Here is a 20,094-nt window from a genome sequence, read left to right on the forward strand (position 1 = left end):
GGGGGGGGGGACGAGGCGGCGTACAGGGATGAGGTGGAGCAGCTGGGCAAGCTGTGCAAGGTTAACAACCTGCTGCTGAACCAGTCAAAGACCCAGGAAATCATCGTGGACTTCAGGAGGAAAAAATCTGAGGTCCAGCCCCTGCTCGTCGATGGAGGGAGCGTGGAGAGAGTCTCAACCCTCCGATTCCTGGGGGTGCACATACAGGATGACCTGTCCTGGAAGACCAACACAGCAGCCATCATCAAGAAGGCACAACAGCGGCTCTACTTCCTGAGAGTCCTCAGGAAATACCACCTCAGACAGGAGCTGCTTGTGACCTTCTACCGCTGCACAGTGGAGAGCATCCTCACCTACTGCATCTGCGTGTGGTTCTCCAGCTGCACAGCCGCAGAGAGGAAAGCGCTACAGAGAGTCGTGAGATCGGCCCAGAAGATCACCGGCGCCCCCCTCCCCTCTCTGGAAGAGCTGTACAACACACGCTGCCTCAGGAAGGCCTCCAAGATCTCCAGAGACCCATCCCACCCTGGGAACGAACACTTTGTTCGGCTGCCCTCGGACAGGCGGTTCAGGACCATGTTCGCAAGGACAAATAGACTGAAGCTCAGCTTCTACCCCAGGGCCATTCAGGCCCTGAACACAGCAAAGACCTAGGTTCTAGGCCCTGGACAATCCCTGGACAATCTAGACAATTTGATGGCAGCTACTAGATTGTAATCAAGTGCAATACTGAAACACAACTGCGAACATTTCAAACCTGCAAACTGCGACACTTTAAATGAATGTGCAATAACACCATGTGCAATATGACAACCCTCGGGTACATAAGGTTCAGAGATAGGAAATGTTAGGATATGTATAGTAATAGCATAGCATAGAGTACAGCACAGTGTTTTATTTGTATAGTATAGTATAGTGGATAGTGTACATAGCCTTTATTTATGTAAACCAGCTCTTTTCCCTTCTTGTTTTTAGTTTTTTTACTAGCACCAGGGGAGCCTCCCCTCCCAAATTCCGTTGTATGGTACCTGTACTATATCAATGACAATAAAGACCATTCATTAATTAATTCATTCATTCATTCAAATTCAGTTTCTAGTGGCACAGATCTCTGTCCATAGCCGACCCCTGGTATAGCACATTGAGAATTTAAGTAACTTAATGTTCGACACCTGCCAATGTTTTCTGATCGTTCAACTGACACACGTTCCCTTTAAATCTAACGCCCCCTTTAAATATGACGCGTTTATGGGCGGAGCGCAGGGTTGGGATTCAGGAAGTAGATGTAGCTGCTAGTAGCTAGCACAACAATGGTATCTGCTATCTGTCAGGTCTGGAGAGAGGAGAGGGGGCGATGTCTGAAAGCCAATGGAGTCATAATGTTGTTGTTCATGGACCTCTTTTTGCAATGTGTCAACGGTAAGGATATGCAACATCACCTGCTGAATAGCATGCTGCTTTTACTTTATTATTTAGCCTCCATTATCCAGCTGTGTGTTAGCAAAGTAAGTGGCTAGCAACTAGTAAATGACATTAGCTAGCATACCTGTATAAAGATGACCATCTGTGACTAGGGTTACATGAATGTTTACATTTGGATGTTTGTTTTGTGTGTATAATCACACGACATCTAAATGTCAATATTATTATGATGCTAGTCACAGACGGGACTGATCTCTGGGGCTGCAAGCTAACAACATGTCCTTGGCTAGCTAGCAATAATTAATGGTCTCTAAACAAGGCAGTCTTAGTTATTCTAACGTGAGCTGGCTAACGAGCTAGCTACAGCAGAACAAGAAGATGGCTTAAACGTGAAGCTACGCCATCCAGAGCTTGATGTCTTTGTATTGTAGCTATCTTAGCGAGCCTGTCAATTATGAACACGGGGAACGTGGGACACCTAAGCTCCAGTGTATTTCCTGTTCTAACAAAAAATCTTCTTTAAAATTGTTGTCACATGACATCCATGCCAAAACTATAGTAAAAGTCCTGTTGACCAGATGTTGTTAGAACAGGAAATAAGCACACTGGAGCTTAAGTGTCCCACATTACACAATGTCCCAGATTATCCAAATTCAACCTACATCATAATGGTCCCAGAGAATTCAGATCTCACATCACCAATGAGAACATGATTACACCAGCCTATAGTAAATAGCCAACGTCATGATATGTCCATTCAAGTTACTTATGTTAGCTAAGTGAGTAAACACACTTCTTATGTCACCCTGTCTGTGTTCCAGGGTATCTTAGCTCTGCGCACGTGGGTCAGGAGCCCCCCTATAGTCGAGATGCTCAGCACAGTCCAGTCATCACCAGCCCGGTGGTCCCAGCTGCCTCTTCTGGTGAGATCCCCTTCCCCAAACTAAACCACCCATGGATATGTGTATAGCACATTTCATGTACAGTTGCAATACAATGCGATTTACAGGAAACATTTAGATAAAGGCATAGGTTTTGTGTCCTCCTAATGAAATGTCATTTCTCTATTGTCTTTGCAGCGTCTCCAACAGACGGGGACAGTTACACATCAAAATGCCCAAGTGGGGGTTTGTGTAGTAAACTGCCAGCTGACTGTGTGAACTGTAGCTACCACCACAATTGCAGCTATGGCAAACAAGCCTCCTTCGCCTGCAAGGCCAAGAGGGGAGTCCACTGCACAGTGAGTTCTCCAGGGAACAGAATGTTCTGGACAAAGCTGTCTCTCTCTCTCTCTCTCTCAGATTATGTGCATGGGTGTCAAAGGACTGAAGTAGCCAAAATGACTAATTCTGTGTTATTGCTAGCGCTTCTGTTTGTTCTTCCGTATGTTATTGCTAGCACTTCAATTTGGTTTTGCTCTGCTTCCAGGGGGAGTCAGGACAGCAGCAGACCAACTTCTCCCTCTCCATCACCTGTCAGTTCTGTTGGCAGCTGGATCCCTTGCAGTACAAGTGCACACCCTCCACCAACTGTATGACGGTCTCCTGCCCCCGCACTCGCTATAATGCCACCTGCGTTGTCCTTGAACATGTACACTGCTTAGGTAAGATGAGCTAAAATAATACTTTTTTTTTTCCACATACCTGCTCTCATCATACCTGCTTCATTGTTTTATGAAATATCTATTGTCCGTTAATCGCTGTTGTCTTTTCGTCGTCAGGTAAAAGAGAGTTTCAGAAAAGCTTATACTGCAACTGGACAGGAGGGTACAAGTGGTCAACAGCGCTGGCACTCAGGTAACCTTCCCCCACACACAGTTATATTAATAATAATAATAATGCATTTTATTTGTATTGCACTTTTCATTCAAAAGAATCTCAGAGTGCTACAGAGAGAAAAAACAACAACCGTAAAAACATAATAAGTTAAAAACAAAACAACCTAAAAACATAATAAGTTAAAAACATAGTAAAAACCCCACCAGTTTAACACCAGTTGCAAAGTAAATGACCTGGATCCACAGTAGCCACTGAAGCCTCTTTGATATGCACCTGCACAGATGTTCTGTGATTCCTGTTTATTTGTTTTTTTTTGATTGGTGTGTCTGCAGCATCACTCTAGGAGGATTTGGGGCGGACCGGTTCTACCTGGGCCAGTGGAGAGAGGGCCTGGGCAAGCTGTTCAGCTTTGGTGGCCTGGGAATCTGGACCTTGATCGACGTGCTGCTGATTGGGGTGGGCTACGTGGGGCCGGCCGACGGCTCCCTCTACATCTGAGACCCTGGGCCCTAAAGGCATGGTTGTTGTTGCCCTCCATTTCAGACTGCCTGACCAATGATCTGAGATCTCGCTCCATTAGTACCATGTCTGCCTTCCCAAATCTCCCACTGCAACAGACTCTCGGTCCCATCTGCTAGCAGTGGTAGCGTCTGTCTCTTTGGAAACACGCAGCTTCCTACACGTGTCAGATTAAACCCACTCATTCTTTATTGATATACAGTATACAACCTGCACTGGGCTGTGGGTGGGTGGGTGGGTCAAGTTGTATGGTTGAAGATGGTTAGAGTACAGGTCAGGCACTGTTGAGCAGTGTCACTGTCACCTTGGTCTCCTGCGGTGCCTCTTTTCTCATTGCATGTTCGGGCATCGCAGGTCAAGCAGTGACCATGACTACTGAAGTGATTATAATTCCGGAAAACTGCTTGAGACAAAGATATTGGAAAAGGAAAGGTAATTTATCTCTTCCCTCGCAGTTTCTCTGAAAGCATGTGGCGTTTGATCAGTGTGATATGGTTAGATGCTATGGATGACCATAGAGTAACTGTCCTGTCAATCAACCAGCAAGCAAGATTTCTTTGGCGTAAACAGAACAGTTCATTGGTGTGTAACGTTGCGACGTGAATGTCAATGCCAGCTTGGTTGAGAACGTGGGTAAAGATACCGGTATTAGGAAACGTACCTGATGGTTATTAGGACAGTTTTTTTAAATTTATGAATATTCAGCATTCCATAGCATGACACTTCCCACTCAGCATCCCCCCCCCCCACACACACAGGAGCAAAACAGAACTGACAGGAGGATCAAGGGGAATGTCCATGTTGTCCGTCAAGCTGTTACCATGTTAATTCATCACTGTATTGCCCAGACCCTCATGGTAACATGCATCATATCCACTGCTTATGAAGAATGTGCTGTACAACAAATCAGTCACCAGCCCATCACTGAAGGTGTCCATGTTACAGGTGTATGATTTAGCTTTTCTGTTGGAGCACTGTAAATTATTTAACAATTGTATTTACTTTTTTATTGTTATGTTTATTTTTTAAAGTGATGTAAATAAAGGTGTGAAATGTTATTGAACTGTAAAGTACCTGTTTTCTTTCATTACGCTTGCTCCTAGTTTTAATTTGATGGTATTATGATGTCATCCAGATGAGCCTATTTGGACGGTCATTATTGCCATGGTCAGGTCTGTAACTCCTGTGCTCCACGCGTGACCCAGAACTCACCTCTACATTCTTCACAGGTGCGTGTTCCTTTTCACACAGTACACGCCCTGCCTCATCCCGCAACAACGATATGCTACTGTAGATCACAGAGGCCGAGCCATGCATATGGTAGCCTATACATTGAAGGACAGGCTCATTGTAATGTATTAAGTAGAATAAGTAATGGTATCACACGCGCACGTTTGATACCATTCCTCATTCCATTCCATGCATTACAAAGAGCCTGTCTTCTGATTTCCTCTTCCTTCATGTGATATACTAGTCGATGAGCTGTACGGTAAATGAAATATAATAACTCCTGTTTAGTCCAAGCCTGGCTATGTGTCGGCTCTTCCTATTGGCTGGTCAACATACACATCAGTTGCGAATTTGAATGCTTGACATTCCTAGTTGCTCAAATTCCACACCCCCTGCGGTTCCACCCACAGAATGATAAAAGAGTGTTTGGCACATACGCACATTGAGTCGACGACTGATAGTCTCCCTACGCATTGTAACTGGTCTCTTCTAGAGGGTTTCCCAGTTATAGTTATAGCATCATCACATGTTGATCATAAATAAATAAATACATTTTGTGAGAAATAAATGTTTTTTAAAATGTCAGTTATTGATCAACTAGATGAAAATCAGCCTCATTATGAATATTATTCTAGTATTCCTTTGACAGGATACACATTCTCGGAAACCGTTGGGAGACATTTGCATGTTCAAACCCAGAGACCTAACCCAGGAGAATTTGAGCACAATTTCCAGAGAGATAAATTGCCACAGTATTAGCAATAATGAGCATTGAATTGCTAATCGTGAGTGATGAGGACAAAAGGCTATTCACTCTACAGTATTACTCATGCAAGTGCAATTAGTTTGGATTCATTACCGAGCAACGGCCTTGGCCATTAGTACAGAATAATCATCAATTATGGCAATCAAAGAAATATTTGATGTGTTCATATCTGGTTCCTTCCTATGATTTTAATGCCATCTCAGTATGATCTACTTTCTCACTTTTTTGGTTGCCAAGGAACATTTGAAAGCGATCTCAGTTGCACCAATTACCTCCTGAAACGTAATGGACCAGAATAATTGCCTGTGAGATCAGACCTAATCTGAGTTGCAGTCTGCCAAATCTTTACCCGGTTTCAGACAAAGCTGATAATGATAGCATCCATGTTTTCGTCCAGCATGTTATTTGCATTCCATCTGTGCATTCAATTTCACATTTCCTGATGGTGCATCATAGTGGAATATAGCCAATTCTGGCAGCCTGGTCATGACAACAGGCTATAAAGCATAGACACATTGCACAGGAGTGTGAACAGTTACCTTTGGTTGTGAAAGGGTATTGATGCCGATTGTCAAACGTACCTGGCTAAGACAACCATGTCGATCAAAACATTGCATTTGTCATGGCAGAATGTATCAATGTGTCCATAAAATTAAATACAATACACATCACATGAAATCATACTCAAGCCAAATGCAATTTTAGTGATTTATTTGTACAATAGGAAATGCACTGTACATTACTCGCGCTCTGATGTCAAGGCAAGAGTTAAAGGGCATGTAACCACTCCAACCGGAACATGGCATCCCTCATGTACCCCCACTACCAGCATGCGACACTGATAGAAACAGATTCCAGCCAGAGGAAGATTCTCTCCCCCCCCCCCCCACAACAGTAGATCATTTTTGCAGAGCTATAGGGGGGTTACCCCTACTTTGGAAGCTTTAAGTTAATGGACTGCCAAGGCATGAAATAAAAATAAATTAAAAAGGCTAAATAAAAATAAAATAATATACCAGGTGATAACAGTTCAACCTTATGGCAGAGGGAGATTATGGCCACAGTTTTTTCTTTAAAGAGCAAGTAACACTGATACTCACAATAGACAAAGAGCGAAAGGCATATGGTAATATCTTGACATCAAGTTCCATGTGCTCATATCACTATTCACACCATTTACACATGTACACCATCCACAGACAAAATGTTGTGAGATTTTACACACATACTTTAAGACGAGGACACTATCCAATAAAAAAAAGGAAAATAGGGTATGGAAATACCACCCCCACCCCATGTATGACACCTATAGTAATGGAGGTGACTCAATACCATTACTCTGGTGTCTGAAAATAGTACACAACTTGGAATTTCTTAGATAGAGGTTTTCCCTTAAAGCAATATCAATCTGTACTCAACTCAAAGTAAATCTTCAACGATCATAAATTAGATGTCACCATGTTTTTAACAAAAGTATTGTATAAAAAAGTATTACAAAGACAGGCAAAACTCCAACTATAACACTCAAAAAAACTAATCTACAATCATTCACATGGGGGGGTGGTGGGGATGGATGAAGGATGTGGTGGCCAAGAGGACTGGGTCAAATCTCATCGCTGTACTGTTTCATGATTGGGGGCCTAGGGGGGGGCTTATAAGGGTTCTCCCAAATCAGGTTTGGGTCGCAGCAGTCTTGCCCCTCTCGCCAGTAGAGACACAGTGAAAACCGCGTGTTCCGTCAGGCCCGCGAGGTAGTCGCATCACGCCCGGCGGTAGCCCGTCTGCGTTCTGCATCTTCCGGCCCAGCATGGGGCTACCTACGGGGCTGCTCTCCTGGGAGGCCACCTGCCTGCGCCTCTGAACCCAGGGGCTACCCGATGGCGTCAGACTGCTGTCTGACGAGTAGTCCGCCCAACGACGCCCCGGCTCGGGGCTGAGTCCACCCTCGCTGGCCAACGGAGATTTATGCGGGGATTTACGTTGGGAGCAGGGGCTGGCGCGCGGACTGGACCAGGGACTGGAGCGAGGAGACACGGCCGGACTCAGGTGATTGTTCTGGAAGATGACGCCCCCTCCAGTGGGGCTTAGCTTATTGACGGAGCGGGACTTGCGGGCCAGTCTGGGGGAGGTGGGGTTGCTCTCCGTGTCTGACGAGCTGCAGGCGGAGTCATCTCCGTGGTACTGGAGCTCTCGGACTCGGCTATTGAGGGAGCGGCTCTTGCGCATCCCTCCTAGCCCCTCCTCGCGCTGGCGGGGGTCTTTGAGCACCTTCTTCTTCGGAGGCTTGGTCCCAATCAGGACCACCTTCAGCCCCAGCGAGCTCGTCCCCTCCTCGCTGCCCACGGCCTCGTTGGCTTTGACCGCCGCCTCCACCTCTTCAAACTCCACTATGGCACACTCCTCGTTGCCTAGCTGCATGTAGCGCCCACTCAGCTTCTTCAGGTCGGCCGGCAGGTCCTTCCCGGGCTTCAGCACTCTGACGGAAGAGATGGCGCCGTACGTCCCGAACGCCTTCAGCAGCAGCTTCATCAGTTGCTCCTGCTGAGTAGCTCCGCCCTCGCCGTCGACAGCCCCGCCCTCCTCCAGAGCTACGCCCAGCTCGGGCCAGCTCTGCAGCTCGCTGAGCAGTAGCATGCGGCTCGGCAGAGACTCGCTGGCGAAAACGGGAACCGTCGAGCAGCGTCGCACTTTGCGGCCCTCGTCGTTCAGCTCGAGTATAGTCGAGTGTCTCAGCGCATAAGCAGTTGTCCTCCAGTCGCGCGTCAAGTGCTTCACCTGCAAGGCAATAAATAAAAAAAACGCTGTGTCAGACAAGTTGAGGCAAGGTTCTGCATTTCTCACAGCATCCTGTACGCACTACTCAACTTCCCCTTAATCTGACTTCCTGAGAATACCCAGTGATTTCTGATGGCGTCATGATAGTGTATGGGTTAGTCAAATGGCAGATCAACTTTGTGGCTACAGTTTTGTTGATTGTGATACAGATTTGTTCCCTAACATACACGTACACAATCTAGGTCATAGTTCCTCTAGGCAGCATGACACATTATTTGTTTTTCTTGCCACTGATTAAAAGAAGAAATGGATCATTAAAAAGAAATCAGAGGAATTATCAATGACCAGCTTTTGTAGTCTGTGTGAATTGCCCTTCATTCCTCCCAAAAGCTTACTGTATTGACACTAGAAATACCCGCTGAGCGACATTAAATGTCACCATGACCCCCCCCCCCCCCCAAGGGACTTGTTTTAACATCAGGAAGCACCACGTGGGAAATGTGTTACCTTCTTGAAGGAGGTGAGCAGCTTGACACTGACGAAGCCCAGCTTGTTGCGTCGAACATGTTTGAGCAGGAAGGCATCGTGCTCTAAGTTCTCATCCGACAGGTAGTACTCAATCTGGGCTACAAGCTTCTGCCTGAGCTCCTGGTCGGGGGGCTGCCAGCTCTCCTCCTCTAGCTCCCCTCCACTTGTGCCAGCACCACTGTGAGAAAGACAGAAACATGTTTCACGTCGTACACAGACCAGGCGGAAGATTAACAGTGTTGGCAGTGGAAACAGCCATTCTGGCAGTGGAAACTGACATTCTGGACTCCTTCCTCCTCAGATTTCAGTGTTTTGTTCCGACAGTGACAGGCTGCCTGCCTAACCAGTAACCACAGCGTGGCCATCATCACACTGCTGCTCAGTGCCCAGAACGGCAACACCGCAATGTGTCCAGTCAACAGGAACAGAACGGCAAAGACCTCTCCATCTGAGGAGTGCAAAGTCACTGATCTCCACAGTCACTGACTGTGCGCTGCCCACGCAGGACATGGCTATGAACCAAAATCAGTCCTACTTATCAAACAGTGCAATCATTGTCTGCCTCACACCGGCACAAAGGTTTAATCAGACTTCTATTGACAGAGTACTATGAGATTTGCTAGAGGGATGCCTGGGCGATCAGAATAAAAGGTCTTAATGAAATTCGGGGGATGACTCATCGCCTCCTTCAGCCTCCCACACCCTCCAACAGCGATTCTACAACACAGGGAGGCGGCTGCAGCCTGGCAAGCCTCGCCGGCCCCCACCCACCCACCCAGGCATCACAACCACCGCAACATCCCGCCACTGTGTTGTACTGTACATTGAGGTCAAGGGGGAAACCCTTTGAAAACAAAAGATGCGTAGACACATCCCACCCCACGCCACTTTAAAAAGGAACCAATTTGACAGAGCGATTCTGTCAATTGCCCATGTACGTGTGCCCATATAGCCGATCATTTATCAACAGGTCGCTCCCCAGTTACAATGTATCCAGTGAAAACACCACAAACATTCGAATTTCGAAATCAGCACGTGTCATTGCGCAATCACGGCAATTAGGTGGCCAGCCAGACAGTGAAATAAAGTTAGCTGAGGCAAACGATGAATTCAGACTACCATTAAAAAAAATGACCAAATCTTAAGTACTGGGGCGGGAATTTACGAGGGGCAAAAATAGCAGACAGATGACGCAGGGGAATTAGTGGAATGAGAGTCTGAAGCAGGTGTCCGTCCTGTGTCAGGTCTCTGGCTTTTACCTAAATGGGATTAAGCAAGCGACAATGCCTATCTATCTACAGGTGGTTAAACCAGTCAGACGATAACAGAACCCGATCTCTCATCTCATTTGGATGACTATTTAAAATAGCCGGAATATGGTTTTGGTTGCTACCGAAATCATAACCTTGAGGCGCACACACACGCATGCCAATACACGATCGGTAGTAAAACATCAATGTATGTATCGCCTTACCTGGAGACATGTCTCCCGATGTCGTCTTCACTACAACTGCCTCCGAGGAAATCGAGATGGTTGGAGGAGGACACCTCCTCGTCGGGCTCCTCGTCCTCCGCCGCCTGGATGGCCACCGTGATCGTCACTTGGGTCCCCATCTCCTGCAGGTGTTCCACCGCGATCACCTCCTCGTCGATATCCTTCCCCACCACCACCAAACCTGACACAGACTCAATCGGGGGGCTCTGGATGAACTCCATGGTCGCGATCATCGACATGTTACCGAAACAGAACGCGGTAACGTTTTCTCCCGGTTGACTCGCTTCCTCCGTTCCTCCAGCGGTGGTGGTGCTTTCCTGGTTGAAGCTTTTATTATTCTTACCCGAATTGAAAGCGGCCGGATACGGGCTACAGTACAAACCTCGACGCTTTTGCCACCAGCGTTGGTGGATGCTGGCCAAGGGAGCCCCGAAGATGCGCTCCACAGCTCGCCAGAGCTCCCAAATTCGACCCCACGGAGAACCCGGAGGAGCGGAGCCGGAGCTTGGAGCGGCTAGCGAGACGCAACTGGGAGCACGAGTAGTGATCTCGGGGATGGAGGAGTCGTCTTGTGTTGTTACTTCCTGATATGTAAGAGGCTTTCTGCGTTTGAGACGAGCTCTGGGATTGGGCCGTGGCATCTCTCCGCACTCATCCCCAACCCACCAGCCAAACCCGAGATGCAGCCAGGAGGGGGGCAGCAGGAGGAAAGAGAGACAACGGAGAAACGCGTTCACCAAAGCGTGCATTGTTTTCGTGTCTGTTACAAACCTATTTCTAGTGAGAGATGGCGGCCAATTCACGCGTGTCTATATAGGGAGGGGAGTTAAAGTGTACATTTCACGTGTTAGGTAATTCTCCAATTGGGAATTTGCCTGTTGACCAATCATTAAGGCCAACCCATCTCCTAACCCGCAAATTGGATAATAGGCTTTTTGCATAGACTGCAGAGGGGCTGTCGAGGGATTTGCTGTGTGAGGGAAGGACGGAAATAAATGACACCGGATGCGTCATTACTCATTATGGCCCGTGGCTTTTTACTATTAGTTATTTAGATCGCTGTTCAGGCTTACATGAAGAAAGCAAACAAATGCTATACTTGACACCTCTAAGCCCTATATCATCACCCAGGTCCTATTCCACACATGAGCAGTATATATGCATGTTTATTTTCCACACCCATGGCATGTTTCCAATCCCTGTTGGCAAGAGTTGCACAGCTGGTGGACAGACTGACTCATTCTCTGTGGGCATCATGCCCTGCCCATGTCGATGATGTACACACACACTCTACAGAGTCGTATTGCTCCCGGTGGAAGAGGCAGACTTCTTCAATCAGATAATGCCCCCTATGGAAGGTAAGCAAGTCACCCCTGCAGCGCATCAATTAGGAAGCAGTTCTCCCAAAGAGAGGGAGGAAAGATACAATCTGGGCAAGATGATCACTGTAGACTGAACTCTGAATGAATGAATGAATGAATGAATGGTCTTTATTGTCATTAATACAGTACAGGTACCATACAACGAAATTTAGGAGGGGGGGCTCCCCTGGTGCTAGGAAAAAAAAATATCTATATATATTTTTTTTACTCAAAACAAGAAGGGAAAGAGCTGGTTTACATAAATAAAGGCTATATACACTATCCACTATACTATACTATACAAATAAAACACTGTGCTGTACTCTATGCCAGTGTTTCTCAACCCTCTCCTCGATCGGGGCGCCCCAGCCGCTCCACATATTTGATCTGATCCACCACCAGCTCACCTGATTCAACTAATCAAGTACAAACCATAATTGCTTTGTACTTGATTAGTGGAATCAGGTGAGCTGGTGGTGGAACAGATCAAATATGTGGTGCGGCTGGGGCGCCCCGAGGAGAGGGTTGAGAAACACTGCTCTATGCTATGCTATAAATATCCTAACATTTCCTATCTCGGAACCTTATGTACACGAGGGTTGTCATATTGCACATAGTATTATTGCACATTCATTTAAAGTGTCGCAGTTTGCAGGTTTGAAATGTTCACAGTTGTGTTTCAGTATTGCACTTGATTACAATCTAGTAGCTGCCATCAAATTGTCTAGATTGTCCAGGGCCTAGAACCTAGGTCTTTGCTGTGTTCAGGGCCTGAATGGCCCTAGGGTAGAAGCTGAGCTTCAGTCTATTTGTCCTTGCAAACATGGTCCTGAACCGCCTGTCCGAGGGCAGCCGAACAAAGTGTTCGTTCCCAGGGTGGGATGGGTCTCTGGAGATCTTGGAGGCCTTCCTGAGGCAGCGTGTGTTGTACAGCTCTTACATCTGCTGCCATGTACATGTTCTAGACCTAATTTATACTCTGGTGTTTACCATGCAATGACAGCAGCAACAGGGTGATCATTTGTCAAATTGATTACTTTACTGTGATTATTTCACAGGACACAGTGGAACAGAACATTTGCATGACATGGTTGTGTCGACCATTTCAAATAGGCCTACATCTGGATATTGAAAGCTGGACATGTACGTGTTTTTCTTTCACTATGCAATCCACTTGCAATACAACAAAGGGAAATGTCCTTATTGATTAAATCTGATGTGGTTTTGCAGACTCCCAATTTTTTCCATTCCAAGATAACTAGGCTAGATTCTTTGAAATGTCATTTCCAGTACATTTTGAGCGTGTGTTGTAACGTTCCCCATCAGTTGTGGAGTGATGACAATCATAAATAAAATTGGGCAATCCTGCAATGAATGAAAGTCTATCCTGAAGGAAAACACATTTTCTCTTGCCGTCATGCACTGGATGTTTGGTGGGTGTGGAGAGTTTAAATCAGGGGGCTGCCAACATGACAATATGTGTCTGTTTCTCAAAGAAATTATTCTGTTTCATATGAAAGGCCTCTAGATCTTATGTTCTTCAATTAACCGAGTGAGTTAAGCATTTTTCTCCACGTCCCTCCCTCACTCTGAGTCAGACAAGATATTTATAAACCACTGTACCCAAGAGAGCTCTGACTGGCCAAGTCCCTATGCATAATACACAGTGACAGACACAGTGTATCAATCCCAGTGTCTTGCTTGGCAATGTGAGATAATCCACTCTCCCCTACAAACAGCAGAGTTCACATCGCTCCTTTATGTCCACGTACAGGACCATCACTGTGGGCTTGGATCTGGGGGCAATGCCAATACATAGTCACATCATTATTATAGTGTGTCAGCTTCATGAATAGACAATACTTGCTACTTGAGTAGTGTGTGGGATGTACCTTTGACGAGTCTGAGTGAGAGTGTTGTTCTAGCTGCCACTTATCCTTCCAGCTGAGGGACTGTAGCTATCTAACGTAATCACACACTTACACCCCTCAGTGTGAGCCTCTGAAGTGCTCTATCTTCTGCCCAGGTTATAGTGACCCATAGGGTGTGCATGCCCTTGTTAGGGCACAGTGGCCGGACAGTACTATCAAACCAGTTTAGACAAATCAAATGCTGGAAAATAACTAGATTATGTACGGTAATGTCATAAGTAAGAATAAATACTTCAACTACAACCGAATACTGTTGAGGTGCAGACTAATTGATCTATTAAAAAATATAAGTTATAAAAATATATACGTTTTAACCAACTGTGCACTGAGCTGAAAACACTGCATCAAACAGTAATGGTGAAGAGGTCTCAAAGGTTGACCCAAGGCTTTACATAAGCTATGGCATGATGTGGATCTGATTCACACAGGCAACCCAGATTTGATACCTGCAAGTCACATTAACACACATTAGGCTGAATCAGAAAATAGATTAAATAGTAACTCAGTAGTCTTTGCTCATTGATATGTATCAATGTATGTATCATGTATACACGTTTGGATGGTCATTTGGGTGATCTGTATGCACATAATAATTATTTGATTTGTTTGATCATTTTCATAAAAACTCAATAAACAAAAAGAAGTAACTCAGTGACAGTTGATGTCAATGTCACCAACTCGTGACGTTATAATTATAAGGTTCTATCTCCATTTTTGTCAAAATTGAGTTTTTTACACAATCTGATCCATTAGATGTTTATTAATGCCTGTGTGGTGTTATTTTTAAAATGTTGAAATTTTTGAGTTAGTAATTCATAAAATACAAAGGTTCCATCTCACAAAACATAATGGAATGTAAAAACTTTGACGCTCAATATCTCTGAACTGCCCTAAACGGAAATAGAACCTTATAGTTCTAAGCTCACGAACTGACGTCTGTATTTTTGATAAAAGAACCTTTCATTGTAAGTTTTTAAGTTAAGATCTGTTTCACTGCGGAATGTCTTGTCGTGAGACAGGACGTTGACGTAACTAGGGTAAAATGTATGGTTGCCATGGAAACGATGGTCGTTGTCAAGGAAGAGAGAGAGTACGCTGTCACGAGCCACGATAAGCCAGCCAGTTTATTATTATGATAAGATTCACTTTTTACTTACTCACAACTAAACGACCGGACATTTTCTCTGTTATTCTCTGCATGCAAAGTTGATAAACCTAGCAACATTTAGCAAACAAAGTAGCCAGCAGGACTATCTATCTAGCTAACTAGCTTAGCCACCGTTGTTGGTTGCAGAAACATGCGTTCTCAAAAACACCAACAGAGCAACAATCCAGGGAGGTTCCTCACCCCGACGGTAGGATGAGCTCAATCAACAACACAGTACACTTCTCTGCCATATCCTATGTTGCAACACCGCTTGTTGTGGATTGTATTGTTGCACTTGACTTCAGTCACATCTTTTCCCAGTAGCAGTTCGTGACGTTAGAATTATAAGGTTCTATCTCAATTTTTGTCAAAATTGAGTTTTTTACATAATCTGATCCATTAGGTGTTTATTAATGCCTGTGTGGTGTTAATTTTAAAATGTTGACATTTTTGGGTTAGTAATTCATAAAATACAAAGGTTCCATCTCACAAAACATAATGGAATGTAAAAACTTTGACGCTCAATATCTCTGAACTACCCTAAACGGAGATAGAACCTTATAATTCTAAGCTCACGAATTCTCTGCCATATCCTATGTTGCAACACCGCTTGTGGATTGTATTGTTGCACTTGACTTCCGTCGCATCTTTTCCCAGTAGCAGTTCTCACACGAGGTCTGTGCTTTGTGATCCATACAGGTCAACAGCTACAAACTACACCTTGCAGCAGTGAGATCTCTCATACCAGAGAGACCCGTCCAGAGACCGGTGAGTCAGGGGAGATCAGTGTAGAGGAGTTCATTGAGATGTTGTCTTTTATGATCATGATGTACGACATTCAGTTCTTACATTATGATGATTAATGTCATCCTTTAACGTTGTTGTGTAATGATGTTTAATTGAAAATTGCATTTGACAGCTGGACATCCGATTGTCTAAAGACTTTACAAAAGAAATACACATGGACACCCTGAAAATGAATACACAGAGACACGGTAGGCCTACACATTCAAGTCCAACACTGGCACCGGGTGGGGTTTTACTGATAGGTTATCTCATGTTTTCTCAATTTGTTTTTTTCTCAAGACAACAGGTTTAGTGCACACAGTGGCGGCAGGCCTGTCCACACACCTGTGCTGGCGTTTGTCAATGAGTATATAGGCCCCGAGCGCACCCTCTTACCCCCTGCCGCGGCCGTCCCTAACGGGTTGACTGGTGATGTGGGACAACAGGCACACAGAGTGAAGCCTCAGAGGGTAACCCACAGTGCAGGGGCCACCTATGCCAACAATACCTCGCCCCTCACCCAGCCTACAGGTATGGAAGACCTTTTAGGAACAACACTCTACACCAGCCCCTTTGATTTGGAAAATATTTGTTTTGTTATAACTTATACATACTTCATATCACCTAACAATTTCACTTTGTTTGTCTGTATATTATAATCAAAGGCAGGAACACCTTTCCGCACACTTAGTTTACTGTGACTGTGCTTTTTTACATGATAGACTTACATAGCCTATGTCAGGCAAGCATGATATGACTTCTGTCCCGATTTGTTATGTCTTTGTACCAGGTGATTCCTTAACACGCAGTGAGAATTCAGCTCCTGGTTTTCCCATTGCCTTTCGGTTTCATGATGACTATGCTTCCAGTCCCGAGCGAATAGATATGAACAGGTAGGGCTAAGTCACCCATGGCTTTGGTTGTTCAATAGTCCAGCACAGTAGGACTGTTTTTTTTGCTCTTTTAGGAACACATCGAGTACTGCTGTATACATAACAATCTAGATGACATGGCATTTTTCTCAGGGCAACGTTCACCTCATATTTGCTTACTGAGTGGAGGGTAAGAGGGAGGAAGGGAGGGAGAGATGGGCCCCTCAATACACAAACACAGGATGCAAAGGATTTAAAGGATGCAATTACTGGGAGTCACCAGTAGGTTGCAGCAAAGTCCCTTCCAAGAGTTATTCAGCGCTCCATCAATAATACGCTAATATAATCCTTGCACGCATGTTAATCTAACGGTAGCTTTACATATCTGGTTCTTTTTCACCAAGATGAATGATACATTCTACCAGTGTAAGAAGGCAGTGTCAAGGTGGCTTGTTCCTCTTGAACTGCGGGAGCACAGCACCAACTTATAAGCATCGTAACAAGGCTTCATAACAATGTTCAAGGCTTCCTGTTATTGAATACTGTTATTGACAATGCTTTTCATGTTTTGACAGGCGCTCTCTGGAGGAGTGCCCCCTACTGGCGGGCTCGGATAAGCTTCGCCTGCTCAACCTCCAGCACAACCGGATCACTCGTATTCAGAACCTGTCTCATCTGAAGCGTCTGGTCTTCCTCGACCTGTATGACAACCGCATCACCGAGATGTCTGGCATCTCTACCCTGACCTCGCTCAGAGTGCTGATGCTGGGCAGGAACAGGTCTGTCACTTGGTCCCTTAAGCATACAGGATGCTTTAAATCATATAATGCTTTGTTGTTTCTAGAAAGATCTTACCACAGGGATAGGCACTCTGCTTTTTAGATTACGTATGGGATATGACTGATGACTTCTAGCTAATATATTAGGCTCCATTGAAACGTGTTTATCTGCAGGTGCTCAATTTCATTACAAAACCATCCCTCTCGTTGCGAGTCTTCGAAGGAATGGTCAAGAGGGAGAAGACTAAAGTCACAAATCATAGCCAATACCACCGGGATATCGTTGCCGAGCTCTGGTTTGGTTCCAGGGTTGCTAAAACATGACATTTGTCTTTTGAGAGCTGCTTTCAGAACAGTCTGTGCGGTACTCTTTTAAGCCCAACATACCGCAGATTTAAGTTTCTGCTGGCATTTCCAGGAGGATTGTAACCGAACTTCCCAAGTAGTTTGATAAAGAGTCTTACGGACAGTACTGGGCAAGCGGACAACGGATTACAGTAAATCTCCCATCAGTGGAAAATCGCATGCCACTATAGCTCTCTGCCAATCAATTGTTTCCTGTGCCGCCTAGCAACCATTCCATCGGCAGAGGAGATGCCAAATCTTTGCCGTAGAAACATTTCCCTGATACGTTGCCAGATATTGTGTAGCTTAAGAGTGTGTTGTTGTTTTCCAGAATTCCAAGGATATGCAGTCTGAATAACATGACGAAACTAGACGTCCTGGACTTACATGGCAATCAGGTACTTTGTTCAAATCCTAGAAAGAGGAGGATTTCACTTTCGTTGTTATACTTCAACATAGCTGTACTGTAGCTACCCACGTGGGTTAGTTTTTTTTCTTCCCCCAATGCATTTAGTGTGTCTAATTCTGTTTGCCATACTGTGCCTGGTGGGGCACTGTCTGTGATATCTAGCTGTGAGGTTCAGTGAGTGCTGGGTGGCACATTGGCACTGCCACCTCCTGAACACCACTGGTTACTGGTGCCCTGCCACCCCAGAATCTCTGCTCTCAAATCGTTACGATCAAACACCTCCCTTATACATTCCCTAATTTGAGTTTAAAGTTGAACAAATATTAATATATATATATTTTTTTTTTTCTCCCTCAAAAGCTATTGAATGAGCTGGCAGCTGGCAGTATTAAAAAGCTTTGAAGGAGAGGAGGTCACAGAGGCTGCCTTGGTGTCAAATCTGGATTCTGCCAGTAACTGTAAAAAGAAGAGCAATTGAAAAGCCATCCCCGGTTGTTTGAAACACGCTGCCAGTATTGCGCCCACACTGCTCCCGAGGGTTTCCCCCAGAGTCCTTTCATAGCGCCTGATTCCCAATCACACATTTGCTCTGTTAATCCACCCAGCAGCAGTTGTTTTCCACTCACTTATGACCATGAAACATAGGCTTCTATTCATCTTCTATTACTGCATATATTATGCTTCCCAAAGCACAGCAGTGCCTCAGCCACCTTTGACCACAAACAGGAGATCATTTCAGCCCTCTCTGTTCACTGGGCTGGCCACATGTCACTCCAGGCCTCCTCTTACCCAGATGGGCCATTCGTTTTTTTTTTGTGGCAGGATGTTGTCGTTCTTCCAGTTCGTTGGAAATATTCAAAAGGGGGATATTCTCATTGGGAGAGAGCGGGACATTCAACCCACAATCAACCCCATTGACCAAGTCCCGGGTTGACAGGAGGCCTCACATTGTGTAATAACCTCCCTTTGTCTTACAATGGCATCGTCACACATCATAGTTTACATTGCACATAATCTGCTGCTCTCCAATGCCAGAGAAACGCAGTACAAAGTCTCTCACTGAATCTCTCCCTCCCGCGATTTTTAACCACACACTTCATGTAGAATGCTATCACTACAGGTATACAGCACAGAATAACATAAGCATTTCAGCATTTCATGCCAACACACAATGCCCTGACCTCTTTTGTATTCGTTTTTCTGGAGAAAAAAAGGCCCGTCTGGGATGTTAAATGACTAGTTTTAATGATTTTCTGAGTGGGAAACCACCGTAAACATATTTTGGATGCCTGACCTGCCCCGACAGGAAGCACCTCTATGGTGATCCGTAACTCGACCCCATAGAAATATTTCTGCCAATCTACCCTGGCGAGAGATGGGCGGCGGATAATGGAGGATGATATTGCTGTTTTTGTGAAAGAGGTGCAGTGTAGGACCCCTCTGGCCTTGCTCAGCTTTGTAGACAGAAGGATTTCCCCAGCCAGCCAAGCTCTGTGGTGATCTCAACCATGCTCTGGCTGTGCCAGAGGTGAGTAAGGGGGCATTCGTAGCAGAGGTGGTTTGGAGTCATGCTCTTGTGATGCGGTAACCCCCTGCACAACACATGAACTCACTCAAGTGTCACCCTCGGACCTTGAGAATGTCCTCTAAGCCTAACGATAGACACCTGTGTCTTCCAAGGTCCACGTGGTGGGAGACCCAGGTTTCGAACCCTGTCCATTACACATTCACTAGAGCAGGTGTGGAGCTTTGCTAACTACAGAGACAATTAGAAGAGACAGACAACCGGTTTGCGAGGCCCCAGTTTGACTGGAACATTACCTCACTGGGTCGTATTCATCAGCAGTCATAACAAAAGGTGTTTCAATCTCCCCCCTGACGGCCTCCGGTCTCGGTCCAACACAAACAGTCTAAGGAGGGAGTTTTGGGACTTAATGCACTCGGGCCATTG

At 45.4% G+C, this 20,094-nt stretch overlaps 3 protein-coding genes across 3 annotated transcripts in view; 2 read left to right on the forward strand and 1 right to left on the reverse strand.

The window, feature by feature from the left end:
* Positions 1-1,313: 1,313 nt before the first annotated feature.
* On the forward strand, positions 1,314-3,933 carry tm2d3 (TM2 domain containing 3). Its single transcript, XM_080539879.1, has 6 exons — positions 1,314-1,419; positions 2,244-2,345; positions 2,502-2,662; positions 2,851-3,025; positions 3,143-3,218; positions 3,533-3,933. Exons 1-6 carry the CDS (start codon positions 1,380-1,382, stop codon positions 3,696-3,698), a joined length of 720 nt encoding a protein of 239 aa, XP_080396005.1. The 5' UTR covers positions 1,314-1,379; the 3' UTR covers positions 3,699-3,933.
* A 3,453-nt stretch (positions 3,934-7,386) lies between these two features.
* Positions 7,387-11,262, reverse strand: larp6a (La ribonucleoprotein 6, translational regulator a; the record flags this gene model as incomplete). Its single annotated transcript, XM_080538801.1, has 3 exons — positions 7,387-8,490; positions 8,998-9,196; positions 10,493-11,262. The coding sequence occupies 3 exons, from the start codon at positions 11,260-11,262 to the stop codon at positions 7,387-7,389; spliced, it is 2,073 nt and encodes a 690-aa protein (XP_080394927.1).
* Positions 11,263-16,573: 5,311 nt separating this feature from the next.
* Positions 16,574-20,094, forward strand: part of lrrc49 (leucine rich repeat containing 49) — a 37,661-nt gene continuing 34,140 nt past the window's right edge. Inside the window, exons 1-3 of the mRNA XM_080539106.1 lie at positions 16,574-16,631; positions 17,186-17,389; positions 18,066-18,132. Coding sequence (XP_080395232.1) covers positions 16,624-16,631; positions 17,186-17,389; positions 18,066-18,132 — 279 coding nt within the window. The 5' untranslated portion in view covers positions 16,574-16,623. The remainder of the gene's footprint in view (positions 16,632-17,185; positions 17,390-18,065; positions 18,133-20,094) is intronic.

Source organism: Nansenia antarctica, assembly GCF_963989245.1.
Source record: "Nansenia antarctica genome assembly, chromosome: 9".
NCBI classification, from domain to species: domain Eukaryota; kingdom Metazoa; phylum Chordata; class Actinopteri; order Argentiniformes; family Microstomatidae; genus Nansenia; species Nansenia antarctica.